The following is a 20,045-nucleotide window of genomic DNA, read 5'->3' on the forward strand; positions in this document are numbered from 1 at the left end:
GGAGGAGTTCGGAGCTCGAAATCCAGAAACGCCCCGCCTCAGAGCCTGGATTTGTGCACAGGGTCACAGTCTCTCAGACAAGCCTGGAACACGGCGGCAGTGACAGTCTCCACATCCTCTCTTCCATAGGCAGGGCCCCTGAAGGGCAGGAATCACCTTGCCACCACCTTTGTCCTCCAATAAGCACATGGTAGAGAGTGGGGCATTGACATACATGCATCTGCTTCCCAACTAAATCTGGAGTCCTAGATTTCAGACAGAGCCACACCTACACTTGTTTATAACATAAAGGGAACAAAAGGAACCAGGTTTAAATCGCAAAGGAGTTAGTAGCATCTTCCACTTTTCTGATATAAATATTTAGAAACCTATCCCTAGGTACATTTATGTAATTATAAACATATTTATATTTTAAAGATATAAGTTGACTTAAATATTGATGCACACATTTAAAGGTTCCCATATCTGGGCAAAAAGATCAGGTGTGAAGTTTAACTTTAAGGTAGAAAATATGTGGAAATTTATTCCAAATTTGGTCTGAATATATGAAGCAATTTTATATATTCAAAATAGGATTATAACAAACACAAAACAGTGTATGCAATATATATACACATGCATAAAAACATTTGCTACAAATATAATTCAAAAGAAAGTCTTGGTTTGGAAAAGTACAGAAAATATAACTAAGAAAACTGAGAGAAATAATTTTTTGCAAGGTTCAAAATGATGTCAGACACCAATCACTTTAAGAATCAGAGGAGTCAGAACTCAGTTGTCTCTTTTACTACAGAATAAAATATCACATTTCCTTGGTGTCCTTAATAATACTTTTGATATTCCTTCACCTTCAGTTTTTAAAAAGCTACACAAATAAGAAAAGCAGAAAAATCTCCTGCTCATGCAACATCTGTAGGACAGAAAGGAACATGATCTGTAACCCTTTATTCCCAGGGTTGAACAAAGGACAAAAATTTAATAATAGATATAATAACAATAAATCTGGAGGTCACAGGGTAAAGATTCAAACCGTTCACACATAAATTAATAGGTACGGAAGGGGGATGACTTACTGGGCAGGGACACGTCGACACTAAAGAGATCAGTGCACTCGTGTGTGAAACAGGACATCAGCCATGAGAGCATCAGGCTCGGTCCAGGGCCACACGGGCCACACAGGACTGTACTTTATCACGCGAGCTCTGAAAGGATCACCACTGCTCTCTAGGAGCTGTGGTCTCTACTGGGGACTTGACTTCCACAGAGAACAAGATGACAAGGTCCCTGGGCTCAGGCAGCTCACAGATCCTCACACTGAGTTGTTTTTTTTAAACAGAGACAGGAGGAAATTACAATGATAGAAAGGAATCCACCAAAGCAGCACCAGACAGCCTGGGAACCCCAGGGGCAGAGGTCTCACCTCTCCCACAGCAGATGACAATTCCCACCATGTTTCTTGGAAGCCAGTGGAAACAAGGCAGAACATTCCTTGCACAGGACTTGTCAACTGTTTTTGAAGAGTTGAAAAATTACATAAACTTGCAAGGCCCAGGTAACAGGCTCAAAGTCATCTCTACACAGCGGCGTTCAAGATGGGCCAAGAGAACCACCTGCTCAGAAACAGTGAGGGAAGGCAGCAATTCAAACTTACAAGATGAAATGAATATACTTCCACAGAGATCTCCTTTAACTCTCAAGGTATTTTTTCCATCCTGTATGTGTGGGTTTGTTTAATCTGTGTGCCTTTTCTACAAGACAGGTAATACCTTGGCTCATTAACTTGATTCTTCACGCAGTTCTGGTTGCAAATTGAGCTGGCTGAGAACTAAATCAAATTCAATGGTTCAATGCTGACCTTACAGGAAAATCTGATTCAGCTCTCATCCAGGTCAGTCTGTGATCACAGTCACAGACAGAGTGAGTTTGTGAACTGAGCTACCCCTGTGTTAAATTGCTCCTGACCACTCTTCTGTGCTTCTCATTTCAAATGCACATGGGCAGGAGGTTTGTTCGGCAGACAAAGATGATAGAAATCCTAGAAAAAGAATCACCTAAGTGGAATTATTTTAAGGAATACAAATTTGCAATGTCATAATGAAGGATTAACTTATATGAAAAACACTGGTAATTTTCCTTGCCTTTGAGAGGAAAAAAAAATTGAAAATCACAGCAGAAAGCTTATCAAAAGGAATATAGATGTCAGCAATATAAAAGTAGACATTCATAAGATTCACCTTAATTTTCAGTCACCAGTCGTTCTTGAATAACTTACCCACCATTTAAGTTAACTAATGCATTCATGATAAAAGCTAGTGAGCTTTCTCCTTAGTTTAAAAGGACGACAACAGTCACTGTTACCAACTGGGTTTGTAAACACCTGGGTTTTCAGTTAATTAACCTGTACAATGAGATCTTTTCCCTTCGGTCTCCCGCTAAACTCAAAGATATCTAATATATATTAGATGTTAAGATGTTTAAAAGATGCCGTCAACCAATTTTTCATGTTAACCTAAAACCAGTGTGCAGTAATTCCAAATATTTCCCTCTTAGTCAAAGGAAAGAAAAAAAGAAAGGAAGGAAGGAAGGAATTCTTGAGAATACCAAGAATCCTGTTTAGTCCTTTTTATCCATTTTCATCATTTCTTCTACTTCCTGATTTGCAGGCACAGAAATCTTGAGAGGGAAAACCTGCTTCCCCAAGGTTACCCTCTATTTAGTTGTAGAGTTAAGGTTACAATTCAAAACTGACTTAAAGCTTTGTGCTTACCCATCTAAGATACCCAAATCAAAAGAAGAGACTATGTAACTAATTTTAATCATGATTATCTCCACCTGCTAAGTCTCCCCTTTTAGAGTCTGAATTTACTTAATCTCTTACTAGTTACACACACAATAGAGTTGTCATTCCTCATGTGCTGGTTCAAAATCCTCAGATTCAACCAGTTAAGCTGAAAATACTAGAAAAAAACTGAAACTGTACTTCACATATACAGATTTTATTTTTCTTGACATTTTCCCCTATATATTACACTATAGCAACTATTTACACAGCACTTACATTGTATTAGCTGTTATAAGTAACCTAGAGATTATTTAAGGTATATAGGAGGATGTGTATAAATTAGATGCAAATATTTTACTATTCCTTATAATACAAAGATTTGAGTATCTGATGGTTTTGGTATCTGGAGTCTTGGAATCAATCCCAAATGGAGACTAAGGGACAACTTCTTTCTTTACACAATCATGCTACTGATACAGTGAAGCAGCGATCAATTAAGAAACAAACAAGACTTGTTTGACCTGTGCAATTTACTTGTGTTTGCTTCTTTGTTTTTGGTGCCAGGGATTGAACTCACGACCTCGGCTTGCTAAGCAGGCACTTAAGCTGCTGAGCTAAACCCCCAGCCCAGTGCAATTTACTTTTGAATGTAAGCATGAAACTGCTATCTGCTTGGCCAATCAATTAAGAACTTTCAGAATCCCAGCACTGTTATTCACAGGTTTACATAATACACAAATGTACTCCTGTAAAGCCGTGTTTTTAAAAAGATGACTGGCTCCAAACCACGTCTGGAAATTGGTAGCTGTCACTGGCAAAGATCCTCCAAGTTGATCGTCCCATTAGGTGTGCACTCGACAACTGCAAAACCACCTCTTCACTCTGAGGTCTATCTTTTTATCTACAGGACATGATCTACTTTCCCAAATGCCTTAAAAAGCTCCAAACACTGATCACTTCACTAACCTTATGAAAAACTGAAATTCTGCTACTATCCTTAGGCTTGTTTGCTATTTACTTTCTGTGCGCTTTATCATGCTTTCATTGTGATGGGCTTTCTGCTAAACTTGGGCCGGTGAATGTGCCTAGTTAATCAAACTCTAATCCAGATGTGGCTGCTGTGAAGGGGTTTAGTAGATGTGATTAAAGTCCACAATCAGCTGATTTTAAGCAAAGATTATCCTTGATAATCTGGGAAGGCCTGACTCAATCAGCTACAAAGCTCTAACGCAGATCCAAGGCTGCTCTACAGAAGACATTTCAACTGGGGACAGTAACACCAGCCTTTCTGCCCTTCCTGACTAAACATCTCAGGCTTGCCTAACTTCTCTACAGTCACCTAAGCCAACTTCTTGCAATAAATCTCTTACTATGTATTTTCTGCTGGCTTTGTTACTCTAATGCATACATTCATAAACCACCAATACCTTGCAAACATAAAACATCTAGGAATAACTATAACAAGAAAGTCCTATACACTCAGAAATATATAGCCAAATAAATTTAGGTTAACACTAGCATCTGGACTTAGCTCAAAACACAACACAGCGTTAAAGCTCCTCTGGAGACAGGGGGAGATAGGGAGAGGGAGATAAAGGGGAAGAGTGAGAAAGAGGGACCATTATCAGTAACTTGGGAAATAACCACAGTAAACATTTACTGAGTACCTGCTGTACGCTGGCCTCTTCAGTTATACTGCGCTAAAGCTACTCCAGGAAGCAAAAAAGAAACTCAAAGAAAGACCAAGTCGAAAGGCAGGCCAAGATCTGCCTTACTTTTTGTAAACAGGTTCTTACAATCTAAATGCATCTAAACCGTGCTACTGTCTTATTCTGTAAATAGGGTCTTAGAAGCTGAATGCATCCAAAGTTAAACTGTGTTTCTGTTTGTTTTTTGTTCCTGCCTTATGACTCCCTTAGTCCTCACTATTTCCTGAATGGCCAGAGTACTAAGGTTAAAGTATTTAGTCTTTTGTCCTTGTTTCTGAAGTAGTCACAGAGGAACAAAGGAGAAAGTCTTTTGTTACAATGTTGGGGTGCTTTAGGTCTCAGATCCAAAATCTCTGTGACCTTCCCTGGCCGCCTTTTCCCCTGGTCCTTTTTTCCCCCCGGGCAGCTACAGCAATTAGGATCTCTCTTTCCTAAGGCAGACTACAGACCCTGAACATGAACTCTCATTTTCCTCCACTTTTCTGTCTCAGAGCTAGCCGTAAGAGTTCTCTGACGGTTGATTATAGCAGCCTCGTTCCAAGAGTCCTACCCCTTATCCATGAGCAAAGAACGCTTCACAGAGGGCCAGAGAACCTGGACAGACAGGCCTTGCTCCCTAATACAGCCCCAGACTGCTGCCCATGCTTCAACCAGGCCCATCAATGTTGGCGCCAATAAAACTCCCCAAGGACAGAGCTTAGTGAACCCTCCAAAGAGGCGCACAGGAAGGTGAGCTGGACGATGGTGCACCCCAACTCCACAGGAATGGAAGCCACTGTGCTTGGGACCCTTTCAGGCCTCATCCCATATATCTTTGCATCTGGCTGTTTACTTATATCCTTTAAAAATAATGCATACTAAAGTAGGAAACGAAGGTACAGTGTTTCCCTAAGTTCTATAGGCCACTCTAGCAAAGTAATCAATCACAATGCAGGGGGATTAGGACACCAATTGCTAGCCAACAGTCAAAAGTTTCAGAGTCCCAGACTTGTAACCAGGGATAAAGTGGGACTGCACCCCTCTCTGTGGGGTCAGATACCCTCTAGGGTAGATAAGGTTATGACTGGATTGAATTGGAGGCGTCAGTTGGTATCCACTATAGAATCAGTTGCCTGCCTGCTGGTAGGGAGAAATCCCCATACATTTTGGGGTCGGAGAAGTGACCTGCACTGTGAATGGGTAAGACACAAATTAAGTTTGTTTTTTCTTCTATATCTTCAGATAGCCATTTAGGGTTCGTCAGATGCTTCACTTTTTGGTTGTTTACAATAGAACAGTCTAGAAGGTTTTGAGGCCCTAGATACCTCTGCACATGTCCCTCTGGGAATCTCAATGTCTATATACAACACTTAATTCCTAATGCTGTATGATGAAGCAGGGGTGAGGGGAAGGCGTGTGCAAAAAGGGCAGGACTAAGATTTGAGGAGAGAACGAAGGCTTCCTTGAGCTTTGCTAGCACTTCTAAGTTTCTGTAAAGACGGCAATCTCTTATTAACACGGACACAGCAGTAGCAGTTCAGCATAGAAACACATGGATGGAATTTCCTTGCCTATTTGAAGTTAAGCAATTTGTATTTTTTTAATTTGTTAACTTGCTTATTTTAATAACATAAGCCTATTTAATAATTTAAAGACATAATGAAGTTATAAAAAAAGATGCAAACAGCACTCTCTTGAGGAAGGATCCTGTAATTAGGATTCTTTAATAAACCAGAGAGGCCACGTCCTTTCTACCATCTCAGAATCACACAGGAACCCGTGTGCAAAATAGCAGCACAGTGCCATTCAGGTGCAATTTTGCCCATTTCTCTACAGACCCAGCACACAATTCCTGGGGGGTGACTGTTTCCCCAGAACATACTGGCACTGCCGTGATTGCTGGAGATTTCCTGAGATCCTTTTCCTAGAAGAAAATGCAGCGGTGCCTCAGTTCATGAATTTAATCGATGCCACAATTTCAGAAAAGACGGCAACATCTGTGTTCATGCGGGAAAGATGTCACCAAATGCACAGTTTGCAAACAAAAACAACATTTTGCCAAATGCTTTTGAATGCAAACCAAACTGTTCACAAACAAAAACATTCATTAACCAAGGTACCACTGTATATAGCTTTATTAAATAGAAACACATTTAATACCCGAATAAAAATCATTGGCTCTACCTGCTACATACATGTGTGAATCGTGTTGTGTAACATCTCAGAATGTTAGCATGTAAATCTGTTTAGAGAAGTTTAAAATAATACAATGCTCAATCAGAAGTAAATACTTTCACAAAATACAGATTAGATACTAACAAGATACACAAATTACTATGAAAGGCACTCAATACTGTATATTTAGAAATCTGTGTCAAGTGTCTCTAAAATATTTTATGCTAATCAGGACATGGTATAATTAGTTTAGCGTCCTTATCTGGGGCCAGCCCACTGGATGGTTTCAGGGCCTAGGAATCTTTGCCATGATGAACTGTGCATTTGAACAGCTTTCATGTTTGATAACAATGCTAGAACAATAGCAATGTTGGAAGATAAAATGGGCATCTTCGGAACTTGTAACTGATGGTTCTATGTTCGCTGTAGTAGTATAAATTGCTTTAGGAAGAAAAACAGGCTGTTTCAGGATACGTGGCTCAGTGCCTCAACAGGTGTGTGATTATCTGGTAACCTTTCATCTTCCCTGAGCTAATAAGCCCTTGCCTGTTTTATTATATCTAGATGTCCCATTTTACAGAGCAATGTGCCAGTTTAACACTTCTCATCTGCATTATACGTGGGATGTTTCCAACTTTCAAGAGGAGAAAATATAGTTAACTTTAATTTGCAGAGAAAATATAAAGCTAAGAGTCAGTTTCATCCAATTCTTTTCTCATTTCATGGAATAGTAGTGGAAGGGAAAAAAATCACATTAACAGAGATGATGTGGAGGAATGGAAGATGGATTCTTGGGAAATCAATTAGAAGACCAAGATAAGTGCTTTTGAATGGAGCCGCCTGGAATAATAGCTGTGCCTGAAAAATAACTTACCAGTGATGCCATTGGCCTCTTGCTGTAGGTCACAGTACCAGAGTCGGTTTACTGGATCACATCCCTCCCTTATTGATAATAAGACATAGCGACCATCATCAGATAACTGTGAAGGAGATAAAAGCAGTGTGGGGCTCTGATTAGATGTTCTGTAAGAAAACTGTTCAATAGTAAGTAAAAAATTAAGGTTGCTGGGTGTGGTGGTGCACACTTGTAATCCTAACCCTTGGGAGGCTGAGCCAAGAGGATCATTACAAGTTCGAGGCCAGCCTGGGCTACACAGTGAGTTCAAGGCCAGGCTGGACTACACAGTAAGACCCTGTCCCAAAACAAAGAAAAGAAAATTTTAAGGTTAAATTCAAGTGCAGTGTCTTTACTCCAAACTTATGCTCTGATGAAAAATTTAACAATAATAAAGAACATGAACTTCAATTTATTTCTCTCAACCACAGCTGAAGAAATACACAGTGTTATTTAAGTTAAAAAAAAAAATCCATGAGTACAGCTAAATGTCATGATGGCTTCAATGTGATTTTTATTTTAATTCTTCATCTATTCAATAGGAATATATGTGAACTGTCGGGGTCGCTCCCGGCCGGCAGGAAAGACACACGACAAAGTCTGGTGGTGTGCAACCTTGCCTTTATTTATCTCCGCGTGGGCCCCGCGAGGCCTCCACTCTGCCACCAGCCCTTTCTCGCCGGTGGACTTTTTCTATCTCTCTCTGTGCTTTCTCTGTGCTTCCCCTCTGTGCTTCCCTCTTGTGGCGGGAGAGGCATTTACTTTTATAGGGTAACAGTGGCCAATCAGTTCAAAGCGCGCGATGCGGGCTGATTGGCTAACATCAGTTGTTGCTAGGCAGACTATCTTACAGAGCGGGTTGTTTAAGTCGCCAGCGCAATCAGGGGGCAGGAAGCAGGCGCCAACTTGACTCACTCGATAGGAGGGGCAATCTAGCTCAGGCTCCGCTCCCACCCACAGGCCCTACGTCCGCCAAGTAAGGCAACCGGTGTCGGCGGCTCCCAACAGTGAACTGTCATTCTGAGCATCAGCACCCTTCATTTACAAGTTCCTTCATGAGTTACACTCTCTGCAGCTGCCATTCTAGTGAGGAGGAATCAGCAGTGAGCGGTCACATTAGCAAATTTGCTGAGCAACTCTACACATATCTTTAGTCACTGGTGCCAAAATGCACAGAGATGCAAGGCCTGTGCCTCTGGAGATTTCTTTTGGTATGAAACAGCAGAACCGTAGGTAGCAAAAAGATTTGTGACAGAAATCCAATGCAGCAAATAATATAGTTTTGTATCATCAAAACTGCTAAATGCTATTAAGCAATGTATTTTCTTTTGCAACTTTCTGAATTCAGTACCATTTTTAGTTATGTCAAAATATGTAAATCTTCTTCATTGTAATCAGTGTATACTAGTTCCATTCAGGAATACACACAACTGATCCACCGTGGTACATTATTTTCATTTTCTTCCTATGATAGCTTCCTTTATAAAATTCTTTATAACCTTAAAATTCTTTATAAATTATTTATAACCTGAAGTTCTTCCTAGGATATAGAAACAGAAGCAAAACTGCTAGCTCAGTGGTAAGATACGCACATCTTCAATGTTATTAGTGATTTATCAACTTCCCCTGTTACCTGGTGGCAGTGCACAAGTTTCTGTTTTCCTATGCTCCTGCCTATGATGGTTAGCTTTATGTCAACCAGAACAGGCCACAGGTATTTGGTTAAATTTTACTCAAGATGGTTCTGGTATTTTTTATGTGATTATGCTTATGAGTGCACTTGGAATAAAGCAGCTATTCCTCCATAATGTGGGTGGGCCTCATTCAATCAGTTGAAGGCCTTAACAGAACAAAGAAAACCTTCCCTGAGCAAGAAGGAAAGAATTCTGCCAGCTTCTGAAGTCAACCAGCTGCCCCCTAGGTCTCCAGCTTGCCAGGATTTGCCAAGCCCCACAACCACAAGATTCAATTCCTTAAACTCCTCTGTCCATTCTATAAGTAAATGCACCCTCCTGTCTGTTGGTCCCCTGTCTCTGGAGAATCCTAAAACACTAACAACCACTGTTTACTCATCTGCTTATTCAATGGATACTTGGTAAGTATGCAGCTATTGTGTGCAAGATATGCTTCCAAATGTTAAATTATGATACCAGGGAACAACTTGGGAAAGTTACATGGAACAAAGGACAGACACATCAATATGCTGTGCACTCTCTTACACGATGATAAATGACATGGGGGTCACTATTACAGGTCATGCTAAGAGAGACAGGAGGTGGGGGGGGGGGCAAATACAGCTTTATTTATTTATTTTGTTTTGGTGGTACCAGGGATCGAACTCACGACCTCCCACTTGCAAGGCAGGCACTATCCCAGCCCCAACAGCTTTATTTATAAGTCAGGTAGCCCCACTGCGAGGCTCTTTTCCCTCGTTTTCTGACACAGTTTCAGGGAAGAAGTCACTGCCACGCATCCTTCTTTCCCGATATGTAATGTGTGTTTCCTTCTCCGGTTCCTTTTAGTATTTTCTTGTTCTCACCCAACTCCTTATAATGGACTCTGTTACAACAGCCTCCTCAGATTTGCTGTTTCCTGAATCTGTGGGTTTGCATCAAATTTGTGACATTTCTGGGATTATTTTCTTCCCTGCCCTAGTCCTTCAAACACTTAATCTTACTGTCCCACAGGCCAAGAAGAGAGTTCACTTTAGTTTCAGTCTTTTGAACTTTGTGATTTAGTTTCAATTGCTGTGTCTTTGAATTCACTGATATTTTATTTAATAGCACCTCAACTGCTACTGGGCTTATAGAGAAAATTTTTCATTGCAGAATTTTTAATCTACAGAAGGCAACAGCTACAGTGGTTCATTTTGTACTTTTACTTCTCTGTTAATTATATTAACATTTTCTAAAAGCCTTTAAAATTTCTGTAGTTTTTAAAAGCCCTTGTATGTTAGCTCTGTCACTTCTGTATTTATTTCTATGGACTAATTTTTCTGCTGGTTATAAGTCACATTTCTCTGCTTCTTTATACATCAAGTAACTTTTAAAACTGGACTCTGGGCATTCTGAATATAGTCTGGATTTTTTTTTCTTTTGAATCTGCCAGTGAAACCTTTTACAGCCATTACTTGTTAGTACATCAGCCAGATCCTTACGGTTTCCTGAAGGTCTACAGCCCTAAAACCAAGGGCCGGCCTCCTTTGGGTCTCCAGTGAATAGCCAGTGTTCACGAGATCGTTTCACTCTGGTGAGAAAGTGAGTCTCGGGCCTGGGAACCCTCGGGAACTGCTGGTTCACAGCTCCCTGGTTGTCGTCAGCCTGGAACCTCATCCAGGGCACACACTACTTTACAGCCATCACCACGAGGTGACGCCAGAGGGACATTTCTGGGACTCTCACTCGGCAGGTGAGCACTCCCTGCTCTGTGTTCCACTCTACAAATTCCAACGGCTTTGATCTCTTTGGAACTTTAGTTCAGTAAGAATGCAACCCTCCGAATCCCTCTCCTTCTGCCTGAAAACTGCGTTTAGGCGAGAGTGGGCAGCTGCAGGACTCACCTCCCTCGTGGATCTGTCCTGTGCAGACCGATCTCTGAAACAGGTGCTTTGTGTGTTTCACAGGTTTTTAACTATGCGTGGCTAGAGCGCTAGTCGATCAGCTACTATGACAGCGTGAAATGGAAACGTGTCACATTTTATGTGTCTCTTACAAATGAATGCAACTTGATTTTATTTTATTTTAGCAACTTGATTTTAAAACCAATCTAAGAATCTTTTGTTTTGTCCATTAATTGTTACGTATTAGCTTCCCACAATGGTAACCATTTTAGATCACCTGATATTCTATTTTTACATCATGTACTATGCCCATCCTTTTGTTCTAACCGACTCTGTTTTGTTTAGCCACGTTAAGTTTCATTCTCTCCAAAGAAATAATAAGAATTGTGGGAGTAAAAAAACCCAAAAAGTGTAATTGTTATTAAAAAGAGAGGAAAGAAAGATGGTCTAAGGGATATAACTGCATGTATGTTTGAGTGTGTAGGATGGAAATCCATATTACCGAACTTTTATAGGATCATTGATTGGCACTGTCTGCAATCTCATTGTATGAATGTTCACTTTACATGCTTTAATTTTATAATTTGGACAACTATTTCAAAGATGACAATGTGTAACCTATTAACTAGTGATATCTTACTGTATTTTTTCCTTGAAATTCTGTATTATTTGTACCCTTTTACTTTGTTATTTTCTTTTTAAATAAAAAAAATTTTGAAAAAATGTATTAGCTTCCATACTTTTACTTGTGAATATTCTATTCCTTGCTTTTCTGTTTTCTCTTTATTGTATCAATATAAATTTCTTTTCTTTTTTCTATTGTGCTGATATATGCTAAGCATATACTCTACCACTAAGGTATACACCCAGCCTGTACCAAGGTAATTTCTTTATGATTATATTTCCTTTCTTTCATTTGGAGTTACATGTTTTATTTTCCTTAAGCTTTAACTATACATAGTTAATAAATCAATGTTCATAATTTTAGTCCCACCCTGTCTTTAAACTGTCCTATTAAAAATACCAGCAATCTCACAACTATAATCGCATTCAATGTAATCGAAAGCAGCCTCATTAAGAATACTTCGTATTTTTGTTCTTGCCTTTTTTTTTTTTTTTTTTTTGTTCTGTTGTCCACTGAAGAGACTCTGTGGAGCTTCGTGCTTAAAGACATGCTGCATCTATCATAAACGATAGCTAATTCATTTGTGGTGAGTCAGTCAACAGAAAGAACCAAAGGACAGCTGCCCCCAAGCACATCTAATGAGCTCTTCAGGGCATTTCTGATTGATTAAATAGCTGGAACAGTTTACATCTAACCTCAGGCCAGAAGGCCCAAGGTACGTTTCTGTTGAAATGCCAATTAAGACTTCTTTCCTGAGATTCTCACCCAAAGATGCTCCACAGCCACTAAAGTTTGCTAAGCTATAGACATCTTCGAATTTTCCAAAGTACAAGGTCGCAAATCTCAAAATCATGTTTATCAGCCCCAGAATGTAAAGATTAGAAACGGCATCTTTCTCCACTAGAGTTTAATCAACGAGAGCCTCACAATGCTAGACTACTTCAAGGCAATTTTACAAATGATTTACACAACTCACTGAGAAGGGAAGATAAAAATCCTTCTGATGAGAAGGACTTTTGAATATTAATAAAGAGATTCCTGAAGAAGAAAACAGAAAGGCAGGAGAGTCGAGGGCCTTTCATGCCTTCATAAAATAGCATAAATTCCATTTTAAAAAATATTACTACTTTGAAAGTGATATTACAGCAGCTAGAAAGCAGTTAATCTGATGCACAACACTGATTTCGTGCAACAGAGCTGCAGTGACAGGAGCCTGACCAGCAGGTGTCCACTGTGATCCCAGCACTCAGGTGACTGAGCTAGAGGATCCCAGTGAGTTACAGGCCAGCTTCGGTTACAAAAGTGAGGTCAAGGCCAGCCTGCACTACCCAGCAAGACCCTGTCTCAAAAATCAATCAACCAATCAAACAATAGTCTGGTCAATTTTGAAATACATAATTTCTAAATTTGTTCTTTTCATTTCTTCTAATAATTTTCATCTAATATTATTTTAAGAAAATTTTAAGTCAAAATCACTTTATTTTACGAACGTTTATGATTTATGCACTAAAATAGTAATGAAAACAAAATTCTAAGAATTACTACAAACAAAATCTTGACACTTGTCAATATTAAATACATTACTTGTACCCTAACACTATGTATAGGAATGACAGTAAAACTCTTTACTATTCTTACCAGTCAACTTTTAATACGCAAATTACTTTGGCAATCTAATTCTGTGAAGTCATTTGGATTACATTTAAAGTACTGATTAAATACAATTAGGAAACATTAAGAAAGAACATCTATATTGATAAAAAAAAGTATTTGGACAGAGCTAACGATGGGCTAAAAACTATTTGAAAATTCACTGGTACTCAGTTTTTCTTGATCTATAACCAGGGAGTGGGAGGGGAGGGAAGAGGAGGAGAGTGGACGGCCTTGGCCTGGCCGTAGTGGCTGTCAGAAGTGTCCTGTTTGCCTGGAGTGGCAGAAGCAAACCGCCTTTCCCAGGGCTAGGGAGCAACACTCTTCCCTCTAACCATGGCTTCTCTTTCTTGGCAGACTTTCCTCAAATTTCACTTCTCTTAGCATCACAGAAGCATTTGTGTCCTGAGTGAAAAGTGAAAGCCAAAGCCACTCCGCTTGCACTGCTTAAGGGTACCTGGATATACCATTTGTCACTGTCCTGTTGCTAAATGAGTTAAATGGCACAGAGAGGTGCAAAGACAAAAAGCCTTTTGATAACTGAAGTATATTCCTTTGTCGGGGTTGATGAGGCTGGAGGTGGCTTTAATAGTTTTCCATCTCTTCTACAAAGACCGTCCGCCACACAGGGCTGTCCACTATTCCGGGGAGTCAAAGCTGAGCTGACTGTGTCATCAACATTGATGTATCAAGGGTCTACCTGGTGATGGCTACTGAACTACGTTCTTCAATAGGTAGATCGATAGGCCAAGACTATGAGTTTGTGAGAAAGTGAGAAAGACAGACAATCAGACACAAAGAATCCTCCTTAGTGTAGAAGATCAGTAGCAGAAAGCACAAAGTACTTCTTTGACTTCTCTCCAACCAGAGAGGAATATCTATCTAACAGGGAAGGATGCTGGGAAGAACACGGAGCACTGGGAAGGCTTCTGGGAAAGAATGGCCCCTGACTCTTAAAGGAAAGGGACAATGCTCCTAAAGGCAGTTGCTTGAAATTTCCCATTCTTACAACATCTATGCTATTCTGGGCATTTGGCTCGGTCAGCTGTCTAACACTCAAGCTACATGCACACACTCTCAACTGTACATCTCACTGACACACAGCCTGTGTACTGGACACTTCAGCCCTTTTGGACCAAAGCTTCCCACCCTGCAGACAGTTTCCAGCCCTCCAGGACTTGTCCTCTGAGGTCAAGCATCCAGGTTAGTGTGGAACCATGAAGGCCCGGCTCCTTTTCTTCCCCCAGGAAGGTCAAGCTGAAGGACTCTCAGCCCGAGCTTCCTGCAGGACTCTTCAGGACTGCATCCCAGCTGCACCTGTCACCTGCACTCCCCAGCACAGCAGGTGCTGTGAGAGCACTACCATTAAGCTGCTGCCACATGAATTTCTAGGACAGACTGACCGCCAGGGCATCTGACATAAGATAGCACGCATGCATTAACAACACCCTGAAAATTCAGAGTTTGCAGCCAGCAAGGCCCACAGCTACAGTTCTTCGACCCAGTCTCCCCGCAGGCCCCCGCGGTACCCTTCTCCCAGCCTGAGATCTGAATCATCTAGAAATCAAACAAGAATCAACAGATGGAGAACCAAGATGTCAACTTTATCACTAACAAGGCGCACACCAGCTAAGCTTGAATTTCCAACCTCTCATGTCTCCATCTAGAAACTGTAACCAAGAATTCTTCTGTAGGGTGGTCACAGGAACCAGGAAAGAAGTATGTCTTCTACTTCTGTTGATTTCTTACCTTGGTGTATTTTACGTTAACCAAGAAGTCTTCAGAGTTGTGGTTTCTGCTTTAAACAGTGTCAATAACTACAGCCATATTCATTTACACTTATCAAGAATACAGCATAAATCGAGTGGGTACTGTACTCAGACTTTCAATAAGAAAGTCACATTAATTCATTGCAAATTGTGCAAACTGCAGAATCAGTTACAATGACACAGTTCTTATTTTAAAAAACCCTTTGATAAACATCACTCAAACTACCAGAGCATGTGTTTCATACTCTGTTAGGTTCACATGTGCTGGCCTAACACACCATTCAGATGACTTAGCACATGCAGGAATACTCCTACAAACCCCTCAACTGAAAAAAGCATAGCATTTAGAGAGCTAAGCAGCAATCAGGGTAATCTAGTATCAAATAAGTGGTTTTATAAAAATCTTTTTGATGTCTTCAGTTAATGTCTCAGGTATGTTGACGGTGATTCATGAGACCAGTGCCTTGGTCAAGATGCTACATTTTACAAGAGGTCACCAGCAGGACCCTCAGGTCACATGACTGATAGATACATATCAGTAACACACATTATGAATCTGCATGAATGGGCAGTTATTAATCTATCAGTAATAGCAGTTTCTCTGAAGAATGGGACCTTTGTTTATCTTAAACAATAAACCAGTCGTTACTATCTTGATTACTAGCATAATAAAACTTTTAAAGCTGATTAACTTGGCTTTAATTCAGTCCCAATATATATGATGATAAAGATAACTAGGTTTTCCAAATGACTTAAATAAGCACCTCATGTTAAGAGGTAACAGAAAAATATTTAACATCTTAAGCTCCCAGTCATTTATTTAAAAGTTAATTACTCTTCAAAACAACAGGATACAAACCAATATGTACACAGAAATATGGACTTTCACCAGACATGCTATCATAAAGTGCTTTATAATGGAACTCTGAACTCTGGAGTCATGTGATCTTGTGTTAATAATTAAATCTCCACGGATATGAAGTTTCTTCAATATACGTAATTTTTTCTACTTAAAAAAGATGAATAAAGGTTTTTTTCATAATTTGAATCTATATGTACTTCTTCAAGTCAGGGAAAGCACTTTCTTTTGCATATTACAATAAAAGAACTAATTGCATATTTTTAAAATATGCTAAAAAGCAGTGACACTTGAAATTGTCCTGGAAATTAACAAAAGGAGTGAAAAAGGATTTTAATAGCTTTGAGAGTTAATCGTGTTCCTCTCAGAGCAAGAAACTTCATCCAATTTATTTTATAGACTCTTGATTCCTTTCATAATAGTCATGAATCATAACAACATCCCTCTAATATTACGTTCCTAACAATTTAAAAAATACTTTAAAAGTTAAACTAATTGCCTACCATGGTATCTTTTCACAGGTAAGATTCATTTATGGATCTGCAGTAAGAGAAAGTGTCTGCCACAGAAGTGCAGAAGCAGCTGCATACACACGAGGATATATTAACTTAAACATTTATCGCAGGCAGTCATTAAATAAAATCAGCCAGCTTTTCTAGTACGGAGTGATGAATAGCAATGAGGAAAAAAAGAAATCCGTATCATATGATTTGTTGCTTGATAGGCAATAAAAAGAAAACTCTTTCAAAATAAGAGAAATAAGGTAAATCTTAGTAAGATACAGCAGATCACATTTCTCCTCTATCTCATCGTTCTGGCAGATAAGCGTGGTTATTCAAGGACCTGTCTGTTTTCATTGCTCCCTTACTGAGCAGTAACATGGTCCAGAGGATTTAAGTGATCAACTGGAAAATTTACCATTACTACAGGTTGAGCATCATTAATCCAAAAATTGAAAATCCTATTTTTTAAATACTAATGTGATCTACAATAGTAAAATTCTGTGCCTCACCTCATTTGAATATGTATGATTATAAAAGCACAGGCACACAAAAAATATTGTGCAGTATTCAGGCTATGAAGTTGCATATGAACTTTGTGTTTAGACTTGGGTCCCATTTCCAAGGAAGCTTATTAAACATATGCAAATACTACAAAATCTGAAAAATAAACTCCAAAATCTGAAACACTTCTGGTCCCAAGCATTGTGGATGAGGGATACTCAACCTACACCATAAACACAGCTGCTCAGTCAAGCAGGTCTCTAGCTTGGCTTCCTGGCTTTTCTGCCGCCTTCCCAAGCACACTGTGGAGATGTTCCAGAGACGCATCAGCGTCATGACGCCATCGCATAGGGCAGTGCCAACGAAAGGGAAGACCATGGTGGGCCCCGGGCAGGGGTGTGCTGGATACTTAGGGAATCAGTGCGATAACTAAGAAAGTCACTGATGGACAGTTAGTGCTCAAACTCAAAAACACCTAGTCAGGGGCAGAGAAGGTAAAGTTCCTCAGAAATAGCCCGGGCTTCTCCAGACTGTGGCATGCTGTGTGGTCAGACCTTGCATGGTCTCAAGAAAGAGAAGCAGAGAAACACAGACAACATTCATGAAGTGCTTTCTATAACTGAAGCGTCCAGGGATGTTAATATATGCATACTACAAATAATTATGTATACACTTGGGCATTTTTTAGTTACTAGGAATCACAACTATCAGAAAAATGGCTTATGAAAATATATAATAAATGTTAAGATTTAGGACTGGTTTTGTTACAGTCTAACAAAATTAGGTCTTTGGTGTAGGATTCAGTTTTAAAATCACACAGATGCTAAGTGTTTTCTCCATCCATCCTGAAGTGGCTGCCCGTACTTCTACAATTTGCATTCTAGAGCACCCTCTGCTGGGAAAAACGTCTCAACATGTCAGATTCCCAATTGATTTTAATATAGATTTGGGGTGTGGTGTCCAACGCAATTTCCTAAAATGACAATTTCTATCCTCCCACAATCCAGAACTGAAGGCATCGTACCACAGAGGATGCTTTGAAAGGAACTGCCTCCTGGACACACGTTATAATTGTGAGGATTCAAGAGGGACCAATGTGCCACTCCAGAGGAGCAAAACTTCTGTCCCCGTCTCTAACTCTCTTTCTGTGTATGGCTACAGAAGAAGCTAAACCAGGCTGGATGAGCAAGGAAAGGGACACAGGGTGCCACCTCACCTGCTGGCTCTCCAGAGCTGGGGGGAAGAGAGGCAGCCTGTAAATGAGAGAGAGATTGTATTTTGGACTGCAATGGATCTTTAATAATTCTATTACCCACAAGCGTCCAGAAAGCTTGAGTTACTGCTGGGAAGAAGGCAGGCATCCCAGAAAGATGTGATGTCACGGACAGGCATGACTGAAGCCAAGGGCAGAGAAACAAATGTGACTTGCTGATTGGTTGGCACTTGTTGCCTTCTCTCTGCTCGAGGCAGGAAAGACCTGTTCATGCAGGAAGGAGGTACAGGAGGCATCTGTGAAGCAGGGAAGATGAGCCATGGTGCTGGAGTAGGACAGACACAAAGGGAGCACTTGCCAAACTTGGACTGCGGCACGAAGGGCAGAAGGATGAAGCAAGAAGACGAGATCCCGCACTGCCGGTTCCGCTCAGCCACAGCATGTCACCAGTCACACACCCCAAGCCTGCACTCCACGCCTGCCGCTCCTGCACCCAGCAGCTGAGTTCCCCGTCAGCAAGCCTGCTTTGGCTCATGATCCACTTGCTTAATCCACCCCCACAGGCTTTCAGAGTGGAAAAAGGCCCAAAGGAAACAAAGGAAAGGCACCTGGACCGAACGAACCTGCCCAAGGCTAGAGACAGAGGGGTCCAAAATAAAGATCTCCTGACTTCTGTCTCACCAGCTCTTCATTCACAGATATAGTTAAATGTATGCAAAAGATACACGAAGATCCTCAAGCAAGTACTTTAAATATCAGAGCAACACCCGCAGCACATGCCTTTGGTTCACAGTCATAAAGAGGACTGCTGCATTCTCGAAGATTCAGGGCACCAAGTAACAGCTGTTAGGAAGCTGCTTCGTACCTGTCCCGAGAATGTCAGGACTGCTAATCAGTGTCCCAGCCAGCGGTGCTCCAGGTCCAGCCAGGTCTACAGCTGCTCAGCGTTAGCAGATGCTCACAAAGCACACAAAAAACTCTAGCTTCAGTGTTTTTTTTCATAATTTATACCTTCTACAGTAAAAGACCTAGAAATGAATAAGCAGTTCAAGATGGGCTCAAAGCTTCTTGAAAGCTTTCCTGCTGCAGGAATATGGGACTCGTATTTCAAGGACTGAGTGCTTCCCTATTTAGCTAGATGGTCCTCTTTGCTCAGAATGATCTCATGGCAGGACAAGAAGGCAGGTGCACTGAGCAGCCAGCCAGACGCACCGCACCAACTCGAGCCCCTGGTGGGCTGACACAGTCGTAGCAAGGCCACCCAAGCAGCTGGAATATGACTTAAGGGAAGACTGTCTCTGCCGACTTTTGAGTTTACGAAACATAGCTACTAATGGTTACCATCCTGTTAGTCTTCTTATAAACTTCCTCCACATAAAACCTTAATGAAAACCCTGGTCCAACCAAAAGCTCCTTGGACTCATTCTGTATGTGCATTTGTTTAATTATTTATTTCAACTTCATTACTTCTGTGCTGCAACAAATGCTACTTTTGCTTACTGTCAATCTTTAGTTATCACTGCTATTTTGGGATTACCGCTTTTTCTTCTGATCAGAAAAACAAGGTGCATGGTACCTGTTTGGTCGCAAGTAGCTCCAGCCATGGATTTATGTATTATTATCCAGAATGTGTTTCACCTTATCTATGCACGAAGCGATCACTTTCTTTTCAAAGTTGTAATCAAGATTATATTACAAGTTATGAAGATATACATACATGTGAATGGTAGAAAGAGCACCTGAATTACTTAAACCTGCTTTTCATGTGTCTAGCTAGTACAACTGACCGTAGATGAGTTAAATGTATATATGACAAGTCTCCTATT

At 40.5% G+C, this 20,045-nt stretch overlaps 1 protein-coding gene across 1 annotated transcript in view; it reads right to left on the reverse strand.

The window, feature by feature from the left end:
* Prep (prolyl endopeptidase) overlaps positions 1–20,045 on the reverse strand; it is a 113,674-nt gene that overhangs the window by 58,407 nt on the left and 35,222 nt on the right. Inside the window, exon 7 of the mRNA XM_003466028.5 lies at positions 7,520–7,625. Coding sequence (XP_003466076.1) covers positions 7,520–7,625 — 106 coding nt within the window. The remainder of the gene's footprint in view (positions 1–7,519; positions 7,626–20,045) is intronic.

The sequence above is a fragment of the Cavia porcellus genome, unplaced genomic scaffold (genome assembly GCF_034190915.1).
Source record: "Cavia porcellus strain 051 isolate PalLab524CR breed Dunkin Hartley unplaced genomic scaffold, mCavPor4.1 scaffold_7, whole genome shotgun sequence".
Lineage (NCBI taxonomy): Eukaryota > Metazoa > Chordata > Mammalia > Rodentia > Caviidae > Cavia > Cavia porcellus.